This window comes from Diadema antillarum, unplaced genomic scaffold, assembly GCF_040938485.1.
Source record: "Diadema antillarum isolate AM-2024a unplaced genomic scaffold, OU_Dant_1.0 scf00000099, whole genome shotgun sequence".
Lineage (NCBI taxonomy): Eukaryota > Metazoa > Echinodermata > Echinoidea > Diadematoida > Diadematidae > Diadema > Diadema antillarum.
This window is the reverse complement of record NW_027270988.1, coordinates 3,720,001-3,731,861: the sequence shown is the minus strand read 5'-3', so window position 1 is coordinate 3,731,861 and position 11,861 is coordinate 3,720,001. Positions and strand designations below refer to the sequence as shown.

The 11,861-nt window shown below is 35.8% G+C and overlaps 1 protein-coding gene across 1 annotated transcript; it reads left to right on the top strand.

Moving 5' to 3' along the window:
* The first annotated feature begins 5,732 nt into the window (after positions 1 to 5,732).
* On the top strand, positions 5,733 to 11,693 carry LOC139718707 (uncharacterized). The gene is made up of 4 exons (XM_071630168.1): positions 5,733 to 6,002; positions 8,682 to 8,885; positions 9,527 to 9,593; positions 10,804 to 11,693. The coding sequence occupies exons 1-4, from the start codon at positions 5,922 to 5,924 to the stop codon at positions 11,046 to 11,048; spliced, it is 597 nt and encodes a 198-aa protein (XP_071486269.1). The 5' UTR covers positions 5,733 to 5,921; the 3' UTR covers positions 11,049 to 11,693.
* Positions 11,694 to 11,861: the final 168 nt, after the last annotated feature.

Here is an 11,861-nt window from a genome sequence, read left to right as displayed (position 1 = left end):
GCCTTCACATTTACACATGCGAATACACGTATACACAGACAAATACGTTTATAATACAAAAACAAACATCCAAACATGAAATACGAAATATAATGATACGTCTAATTATAACTGGATCTACGTGTTTTGTGTGTATTATGCAGATGACAGGTGCATACAATGTCCTGGTGAAAACTTGTGGACATTGATAGTTATTTATTGACAGAATATTTCAAAATTGCTTTCATGTAACCGTCTTGCATTGACTGCGAAGAAATGCAAAGGAATGTTGATTTGGGTCACAAAAGAAATCAAAGGCAAGATGATAGCATATATGTCAGGTTATCACATGTAAATACCTCGGAGTACGCATTGATAACTGCCTCACTTGGGACAAATTAAATCAAATCGGTGAGAAATTGATAAATTTTATTAAAACGTATTAGCCGTTATTTTTCTAAAGAAGCAGCGGTCTATGGGGATTTCAGAATTTAGTATGGAACGGGTTAAGAAACGAATCATTTGTAAATCATGCCATTACTTCGGTGAAAGTTAGAACTAGTTTAAGATATCACGGTGTAAATTATGGAATGATTTACGAACTGACCTTGAAGGACAATTTCACCTTCATAGACATGTGGGTTGAGTGAATGCAGCAATCAGTGACACATCAGTGAGAGTTTGAGAAAAATTGGACAACCCGTTCAAAAGTTATGAATTGTAGAAGTTTCTGCTCAGTCACGCCTGGATGAGAAGACTACAATAGCTTGTGATGTCACATGTGTACAATGATATAAAGAGAGATAAAGAAATTTCAACATACTTTCACATAAATTTTCTCGCATAACAAAAGAACACTCGACTTCTTTTTTTTTAAGAAGGAAAGGGGAATAATATCACCCTTACCATACATCAGTATCAAGTCGAAGAAATGTCCACTTTGTTAAAAAAATAAAGTATTGTGAAATTTTCTTTTTATTTTCCTTATATAGTTGTACGCATGTGACATCATGCACTGAAGTAGTCTCCTCATCCAGCAGTGACTGTGCAGATACTTTAAAAATTCGTAACTTTTGAACGGATTGTCTGATTTTCTTCAAACTTTTACTGATGTATTATACTAATATTGTTGCATTCACTCAATCCACATGTATATCAAGGTGAACTTGTCCTTTAAACCTACAATCATATGAAAATTTTAAAATGACTTGCAGCTATAAAAGTTAAGCTTTTTTGTCTTATTGTCTTATTGTATGGCTTTATGATTTGTGTTTATATTTCGTTTTGAATCATAACGTTGTAAATTGTTGGTTACCATTTTGCGAATTTGTTTGTTGTATTTGATTAAGTTATGTTTCTTCTATTTTCTGTATTGCATTGTGTAATCATTTCAATATGTTGAAAAAAAAGCATTTGGCTGATTCTTGTTGCCGTGATTAAACAAATAATCATGATAAATAAATGATCATAAGAAATAAGGCAATGTAATTTGAGTTTTGTTCAGGCCATACAGGCTAGCTTTCCGATGCGTGAAATTTTCCAGATGACCCGCGTATTACTTAATTGTTAGCAAGAAAATGTTTGATTTTTATGCATATTATATTCTTTTAGGGATGGAGATAACAGGAGGAGAAAGTATAGAAATTTTGATGAATGATCCCAGAAAAACCAAAAGAAAAAAAAAACGAAGTCAAAGAAACTAGTCACCTAGACGACATCAATGTATTATCGATCATTGTGCCAAACTGTTTTTGTTTTTGTAAAAGGTGTTATCCAGGAAATGAGAAACAAAGAAAAAATGATGGCTCTCAAAAGTCAACGTAGACATGTACACGTTGTACTGTTTTTTCCTTAATAAAGACACATTTTCTGTACCCCATTATAGGGTGCCGGGGAAGTAATAAAAACACTAATATGGATATGAAATAAATCAATCTCCAAGAGATTCCATTGTCATCAAAGGCGGATTTAGCAAATGTTAGAAAGAAGCTCTTCACACAGGCTAACATATGATTATAATATTGTACTGTGCACATATTATAATGCATACATGCAGTATGCATGTCAGTAGGCATGTATGCTGTTCACTTTTTTAATGGCATACATGATATTCAGTTTAAGAGTAAAGGTTTCATCGTCATCTTTAGGAACCTTTTCTCCAGCAAAATCAATTCATTATGATAAACTTGAAGGAAGGCACACATCTTCCGCAGATCAATATATAATTTACAGTAGAATGCATGTACACGTATATGGAAAGCACAGCGGAGACCCAATTCAAACCCCAATCATTAGAAGAGGCGTTACGAAATGTCAATACACTCGTCTGCAGGTTTCTGCAGGTTTTTTTTTTTCTTTTGATACCGTCGTATAAAATCAATAATACGTATGTGATTCTTTAGGCGTTCTCTCTCTCTCTCTCTCTCTCTCTCTGTGTATAAGTGATGGTGTGCGTGTGTCTCTATGTGTGTGGAAGTGTGGGTGATATGAAGGAAATAGCACCATCTATACTGAGATATGTCAACAACAGTTGTGTGTGTTTGTAAATGTGCATGTATATTTGTCTGTGTCTGTGTCGGAGCCGCCAGGAGCAGACAGTATACTGTTTAATACGCACATTGCTTCGTATGTTACAAATGATTTAATTTGCCTTCTCGTACTGTCAGCACAGTGTGTATGTTCCATGTAGTTGTTCGTGAGCATACACCAAGGCACACACACACACACACACACACACACTCACACACACACACACACACACACACACACACACACACACATATATATATATATATATATATATATATATATTTCACTCCCTCTCACTCTCTCTCCCTCTCTCTCTCTCTCTCTCCCTGTCTGTATTTCACTCTCTTGTCTTCTCTCATAAATTACAGGTAGGCCTACCTACTTACACAGTTACACAACATATGATCGAGTAATTAATGTAAATATGCTCGCAGGCAAAACGTATAGCCTAAATACCACTACATGAAGCAGCCATTGTCCGTTATGCAAATACGAGGTCGCAAAGAATCGAAACCAAATGTATATTTATAAATAACATATTATAAGCTGCTTCCTTAAAGGTCAGTTTCCTGCATATATGTGATCCTGAAATTTCTCTGCATGGTGATATTAGGTGATATAAAAAGTAAATGGGTTAAAAGATATTGTATATAGGATAATCGACCTTTGAATTTAGCTTTAGGGATACAGCGTATGAAAAATGTATAACAGTAAAATGTGAGATTGAATGGGAAAGCATGATATAAGTGAAGACGGTGTCTTCTTGCGTCTTGTGTCTGCTTATAAAATGCAAGCCCAGTCATATTAAGCAGGTAGTGTCTCTGTTTAAGGAGGCGATATCCAAAGATATATTAGAGTAATATAAAGATTTTTACATCTATACATGTACATGCTCATATATACATACGTATATATCAGAGAGAGAGAGAGAGAGAGAGAGAGGAGAGTTAGTTGTTTTGTTGCGTGGATTGAACTCTGAGTACCCTCTGTCAAACATCCGGGGTCTTCCAAGTTCAACTTGTTGACAAAAAGGCTACTTTAATAGTATCAGCCTTTGTTCCTTTTTCATGCCCCGCAGCGTTCCATTTGCCCGCATTTGGCGAATTTACAAGAAATCAGTTCTCGCCACAGACCCGCATTCTGTTGTTTACAAATTAATAATCTAGTTCAGATACATTAGAAAGAATATAGACACGCACACACATATGAAAAGAAACAAGCCACAAGAACGGTTCGATTAACATTGACGTTTGTGTAATAACGACAGCATACACGTATGTTGGCACCGTTTCTTATGCAATGTAGCTGTTAAAATGAGCATGGATATGATACAGTTATTATCAATTGTCGCACAGATTTCCTCATGAAAGCGTAAGTACTTATTGGAAGCTGTCACCGTAAAGGTTCTTGAAGCCATAGACTACGGGCAATAAGCCCAGCACGCACATCTTCACGGGTTGATGCCTCGCGAACAATGCGAATACAATGCATCCCTGGACGTACATTGATTGCTGACGTCACTATATCTGTCGCCTTTTTTACCGTCCATCATAATGATATACCTCACGCACTTGTCGCAAACCAGTTTGTGCTTGGCACGGAAGGTACGGGGCGCCACGAGTGTTATGCAAATAGCTATCGTAGTCTCTTCACAGTGCGTCGAAGAATAAAAAAGGCTATTTCCCTTCCTCCTGTTGGTGTATAGGAAGATCAGCCATGCCTCTCTGGTAAAACAGAAAATGACAAAAAGAGGAAAAAAAGAAAGAAATAACAAGATAAAGACAGAAAGAGAGGCCGAGAAAGGCCAAAGAACGGATGTCATTTGTGGTACAAGGGTAACTGGGAAAAAGAACGGTGATAGTTAGCTTTACATTTGCCTAAGTAATGAATTTATAGTGTACTCATATACATTCATAATTATAATTTACGAGGCAGCCAGAGGAATACTGTTCATTGAACGATATGGATACAAGCATATAAATACACATACATTTGTACATATATATCTAAAGACATGAAAGGAATGCTAACAGAGTTCATATTACGAAGGATTTACAGTTAAAATGGAAAACGAAGGAGCTATTGATTCGATTGCAGTATTTCCTAAAGTAAACCATGTATTTCAGGGACTACATTTTACATTAATAAATACTGTGATACTTTTGTAAATAATCGAGATAGAGATCGAGAGGGGAAAAAAGCTGAATAAATCAAAGTAAAGCCGGCATTTTACACTCTCACAATTTGCCAGACGTGTGTAGAGAAACTCAATAACATTATTTTTTTATTTACATTTCATCTATACAAACATACGTCCAGTGCTGGTTTGTGTACGTTTCATAACCTCCCACAATATCCCTCATTCATATTGTTTACATGGATTCGACACAGGGTTCTGCATTTGAAATAAAAAAAGTATGTGTATATCATATCAAGCCTTCACATTTATTACATATAATCTCATTCTTTTCGTGTCAAATACATTTTGGTTTTAGGTAATTAACCGCAGTTTTATCAGAATGATGTGTTTCAAATCTAGCAAACTATACTTGAAAAACAAAACCTCTAAAACAGAGGAAGTGAAATGCTTGTCACGTTGGTTACTGATAGCTCTTACTGAATTGTTTCTAGAGTTTGCCTTAGAACACAAAAGATAGATAGCTGAAGTAATATACATAAATGTACACGTAATTATTTAATACGTATATGTATGTATGTCTATATATATATTATATATATATATATATATATATATATATATATATATATATATATATATATACGAGAGCTGCCAAATAGTAAGAACGCCACTTTCTGAAATAAAACAATGATTATAAAATGACGAAGGCTAAATTGCAGCAACGGTTTCTATTCACATAATATACCATTCATGAATTCGGTATACGTTGTATCACTTTGATAATGAAGTTACAAATTTCATATTTTCACTTCTTTCACTGATTAATTACAATAAGGTATCCACATTTATTATCTAGCTTATCTAATCATAATAACACAGAGATTACGCAAAACTGCAATGTATCTAATTCGTTGATGGCGAAAACATCGTCGGCAAGGAAGGATTTACGTAAAGTGTCTACGCACTGCGTTAGTAACGAATGTACACATAGAAATTTAAAAGAGAAAGCGACCTGAAAAACAACTAGCAGAAACCAACAGAGCGAGCTCGAGTTGGTGGGTATATATAATATGAATAACTCTCTTCCTTTGTCCGTGGTTACAAAAACCCCATTTGATTGTCTCTGATGCGCAGCACTGGTAATGACTTAGCAGAGACCGATTACAATCACACCAGCGACAGATCACTAGCAGCTGAGGTTTGAGGAGCTCACCTGTGGAAAAAACGCTTCTGATCTATTTCAAACCAGTGAAATTTAGCCAGGTACACCAAGATGGTGAAACCAACAATCAGCACCATTGATTCTGTGCAGGAGAAGGCGGCGCAAAAGGCCAAGGAAGCCGGTATGGTGGAGGTAAGTACTTGCATCACCAATATACATGCAGCTCCCGTTGAACATGACGTTGTCATTTTTTGAGATTAGCATCTCCAGCTGATATCGGGGAAAACAAACAGCGGCCGAGCTTATTAAATCCTTGCTTTTCATACCGCACTTGATTATTTCATTACACATGCTTGGATGTAGTACATGAAACAATTCCCCATGTTACCAAGCACGACCGAGCAGCATACAATCTTCATAATATCTATAGCTGTTCATGGCGCAGCAACATAATTAGTGATATGCGAAGGTAAACAGGATGAAGCTTGTGTGTGTAGAAGCGGACAACGTCAAAGCCATAGTGATACAGTACACGTACAGGTTGTATGTGAGCTCTTGATCTTATCTCAGCAATTTGTAGGGCATCATTTCTCTCTTTCTCTTCTTTCGTTCTTTAAAACAACAACAACAACAATTTCGCGCTGGACAAGAGAACATTTATAAATGATCTTATTTACTTGCCTAATTGGGCACATGAAGTTATCATCTTAAAACGAGGGGAAATATTAAGAATAAGCAATAAGAATAAGCAAAATATACCAGTTTGGAGATGTCCTGGATGGTAACGTTCTGACCAGTATCTTCTGTTCAGCTGTGTAACAAAAGCATTTGAATTCATAAAAACAAATCACAACTTTTTCAACATCAAATTCCCGATCACAATCTTAAAGAAAGAAAGCAAAAGATGGTGGTGTTTGATCGCGAGACTAATAAGAAACAACAACAACAAATCATTCTCTCTCTCTCTCTCTCTCTCTCTCTGTCTTTCTCCCGGTTTTTATATGTCGGGGAAGTAAAAATGAGAAAAATGCTAATTCTATGTGCTCGTCATTTTTTTCTCAAAAAGTAGTAGTGTAAACCCATGACGTAATAAACATTATATAAATATGGATAATTTATAAAACAGTCTGTCATGTTTTCCTTCAATTTGACGATGGGACCAATAATGTAGGCCTCAAATACGTTACTGCTGGGAAGGGGGTGGGGGCATATCGATAAAAGCGCACAAAGCCAAGCAGACTTCATACAGTCATTGCATTTCTAAGTTAAATGAGTGGTTACGATGTATTGTTGAGTTTAAATAATGTGTAATACTATACATAAAATCTGCACATGGCAATTAAACGACGAAGTTTAAGAATAGAAACATGAAAACCAACGCTTTATACAGATCGGTGTTTCCACAAGCGAAAATTTGAAAACAACTTCTTACATTTTGTGGTTTACGATGTTCAGCTTCCTTAAAATCTACAATTATTTGGAATAGATACATTATTAAAGGTCTACTTGTATAAAAGATCCCGTTTACCTTTGGGAGCAGTGACTTTAAAAAAGAACATTCAAGATATCACTTTTGATGTACATGTGTAGGTCAGTTGTATCGCAAAACATCCTGCCATATAAAATCTTTGCAATAAAACCTAGGAGATATTACTATTTTACTTATTAAACAACAAGTGTACACGATTTAGTCTGGAAACAATTTTGTTATAACTATTGTTCACAATTTGTATATTAATCAATATCTAACATCGATTATACTGGTTCAAATTTGTACTTTGGTTGCTTCTATCCCTAGCTCACATTTTAGAATCTTTTTTTTTAAGCAGTAATGCTTAGTTGTTGTTGTTTTTTTTTCATTTGCAAATGGTCGAGGGTTAATCTTATTGGACTATTGTCATCATGAACTTACTTTCTAGAGTAAAAAAAAAATAGACAAGAACATTTTCTCAAGTTTGTGCTCACAATCAATACGTTTTGTTTTTGTTTAAAAGGGGGAGGGGCAAAGCCGGTACATTGTTTCTCAACATCGTCAATTGCAAGACCGCAAGGCGCATCATGCATACGTCATGACTTTTCTTTCTTATAGTCAGTGAAGCATGAAACCTTTGTGCTCAGCAGTACTCTACCTCAACGACAGATCTTTAGGAAGTGTGTTGGCTTCTAGGAGGAAAAAAGAAGGCAAAATAAATGAGATTTCTAGGACACTTAGACAGACATTGAAGTTAATTGATGTCCTTTTTATTCATTTAAGGGAACAGCGTGCATGATTAATATAAATCAAATATGGTTACAGTTAAGAAAGCACAGAAGATGTTATCATTATTATTATTATTATTATCATTATTATTATTAATATCTTATTCACAAATTAAAATGTTTATTTATTTAGGAAACCAACTGAGTCTCCACTACTTTTTAGAGTTAACTTAAATAATTGCAATTAAAATGGGAAAAATAAAATAAATCTTATGTTTAATGTCTTTAAAAAAAAAGAACCAAAGAGAAACCGCATAACGTAAACCTGTGATACATTCAGGTTCGCATACTTCATAAATTGTTGAATCACACCAGTGGAAAGTAAATCACGTAACACATTTTTCAGACTCTCTATAAAAGTCTGTGCTGTCTTCTGTGTCAATTGCGTTTGTTTGTGTTTTGTTGTTGTTGTTGTTGATGTTGTTGTTGTTGTTGTTGTTTAAACACGAAGAATTGCATGGTAACTAAGATTTGATGATTTTTTTTTCTCCTGGTCAGAATTTCAGCAGAAAATAAATGAACCGCATTCAGTAAATTCCCCTTAAAGTTCTTTACTTCAGTACCTTACAACACGCTGCGAAGTATATGATTATGTACAACCTCCCTTTACAGATTCCCATCAAAACCGACAAAGAAGAGGTAGAAGTACTGACTGCCGTTGAGGGCGGCAAAACCTGCTGCACCAGACGGGTCCGCAAGTTGGTGTCAGCTCTAGTCATCGTTGTCATCCTTATTGCGCTCGCCGTCACTCTGGCGGTGGTATTCCTTGGAGGAGGGCCCTCTTGGCTCTGCGGCACAAATGACGCAGTGGAAGAGGTTAGTTAACCCTTTTTGTGTCAATGGGTCAGAATGTGCACAAATTTCACATACCTATGGTAAATAGGATTGTGCCATCACACATATGGCTAAAATGATAAATTGGGATAACAAGAGGAAAAGAAAGAGATCTATACAAATTTGATGGAGATACATGGTATTTAGAGAAAAGGAAAGACATGTATGCAGAAGGAGATAATAATGAAGAGAAAGATGAAATGAGAGATATACAATGTAAAGAAATAGAGGTACACGTGGACAGAAATATATTGGTATATAATGCCTGGTTGAGTTGGAAAGATATATAAATAGAAAGACAAATGGAGAAAAGAAAAGAGAGAAAAGTTGAGATTGAAAAGAATTAGGTCGAGTGAGAGATTATTACGTAGACAGTGGGAGGAGAGAGTGAGAAAGGGCGAAAGCAAAAAAGTAAAACATTGTTATGACTTGTGTGTGTGTGTGTGTGTGCGTGATAATCATTATATTAACATATTATATACGAGTGTACACTTCAAAATAATATGGAGAGAGTGAGGTGAAACAAATAAGAACTCTTGTTCCCCACTTGAAATCGCATCATTTTATATCAATATCAACAATATATAATGTAACTGTATGAACTGCTCGGTTTTAATTCACAGAGCGACCACATGTCATCATGGGAATGGAAAAAAGGAAAAATGGGGGACATGGACATGGGCTACCCAGGTAAGTTCGCTTTTCCTCTCAATGGATCTTCTCTTCTTTAATGAGATCGCAGACATTTAACGGTAAGATTGTGCATTTTGACATAAGAAATAACGAAAACGCATGATTTCTGCTTGCAACCAAATCTTGGGATTGCCTGACCATCTACGACCGAATTTTCGTATGATGACAGTCACGACTCATCAGCATGATGTCGTGCTAAAGTCATGTCTATAAATCTGTGCAACATCGAAATTATTCAATTTGACCTCGAATGAAAAATGAAAGACTTGCTTGAAATCCAGCATTTTGAATTTTCAACTACATGCTATCCAAATCCCAAAGTTGAGGAAATATTTTCTTTTTTAGAGATTAGCTTAAAGGCATAATTTACCATTTGCAGATGAAAGAAAAACCCAGCATTAGTGCTTTAAAATAGTTCTAAAATGTGAGTTAGGGATAGAAACAACCACTGTGAAAATGTTAATCAGTATAATCAATGTTAAGTATTGTTAAATATACAAAATGTGAACAATGGTTATAATAAAAATGTTTCCAGACTAAACCATCTACAGTTATGGTTTATTGAGAAAAATATTGACATCTCCTTATATTTTAGGCTTTATTGCAAAAATTTTAGATGGGAGGGTGTTTTGTGGTACAACAGGCCTACACATGCATGAAAGGCGATTTCTTGAACATTTTTCAATCACTGCTCCCAAAGGTAAACCGGACCTTTAATGTTAAACATTGTTTTTTTCTTTTGTTTCATTTGTATTTCTATTCAATAACTTTCCTATCCTTTATCTTTTCTTATTTGGGATCAGAGTGAGATTGTTATATCAAAATGAAAGTTAAACTGATGCTTTCAAGCACAGAAATAAAGAAAACGTAACATCTATGACACTTATTATTTTCAAAACGGAGATATGTTATCGGATTGAAAAAAAAAAGATAAACTTGTGAGATATTATCAAAAGATAAGTGATCATTTTGAAGTCTGAAAATATTCAAAGGTTTGAAATGAATTGAAATTGAATCTTATGAGCTGCTGGTTGAAAGCAGGATGGTACGATGCTCTTATGTTTTTTTGAAACAATTTGTCACATCGTTGCACTAGAGGGTAAGAAAGGATGTCCGAAAACTGTTTTTTTTTTTCCTGCGGCTACACCCTAAAAGTATGAAGTAAATTAAATAATGCAAAACCATTAATTTCGTGTGTTCACCTCAGGCAAACATGGTTGGCACGATGACGACGATGACGAACGCGGAGATGATCACCACGACAGGGATGATGACTTCGACAACGATCGCGATCACGATGATGGCGGTAACTGGGAGCACGGTGATCGAGACGACGACGGCGACCACCCACGTCCGCCGCACCTTCATCCACCCCATGGTCATCATGGTCATCACGGCGATCGTAGTCATGAACGACCAGAGGAAGACGAAGGGGAAGAGCGCGACGTCTAGAAATCATGCTCATTCATCACAGTAGCTGATCGGTCACAGGATATTCTCATGTTTTATCACCGTAGTCCGTGAAATCGATCAAAATTCAAAAAGTGGATGTATTTCCTCACCTCGATTTTCCTCTTTGAACCATTATAAAAACGATACATAAGACCCTAAATCATGCTTTTAAATACAGTGTATAAGGTTTGTGTTAGTCATTGCATTCACATCATATCAATTCAAAGAAGCTGTAAGTACTACCACATTGTAACAACATTGTTTGAACAAATAAAATACTTGTGTTTGTTTTGATAGTTCTTAAGACACAGGATCACATCAGGAATATCGTAGAAAGCATGTCACACGACTGCACATAATTGATGTTATTTTACCTGGGGGAAAATACACTTAAATATTCAGATGAGGAGAGGGGGTTGAGCAGATTTAAAACGTGCTGACTCCTCAATGGAGACATGTTTAGTTAAGGGAAATATTTGGATTCAGTGTAAACTCTTCAAACTTGATCAAATTCAAGTTGTTTGATTATGTCTATGTGCTATACTCGCAGGAAACTTTACATCACCATGCGATGTCACAACTGTCAACAGTACAACGATAATCCAAGGAAAGTCAGTTTTTCAGTGACGGATCGGGGAGGGAGGGGGCGCATCGGGCCCGCCCCTTTACTTTCTGGGGAAATAAAAGACATAGAAAGGGAAAATGAAAGGGTCTCGTCCCCTTTTAATTTTTGCACAAGTGTCGCGGAAAAGAAAAGAAAAACCTAAAATGACCCAGAAATATTTGTTGCCCCCCCACCTTCACGGAATTCTT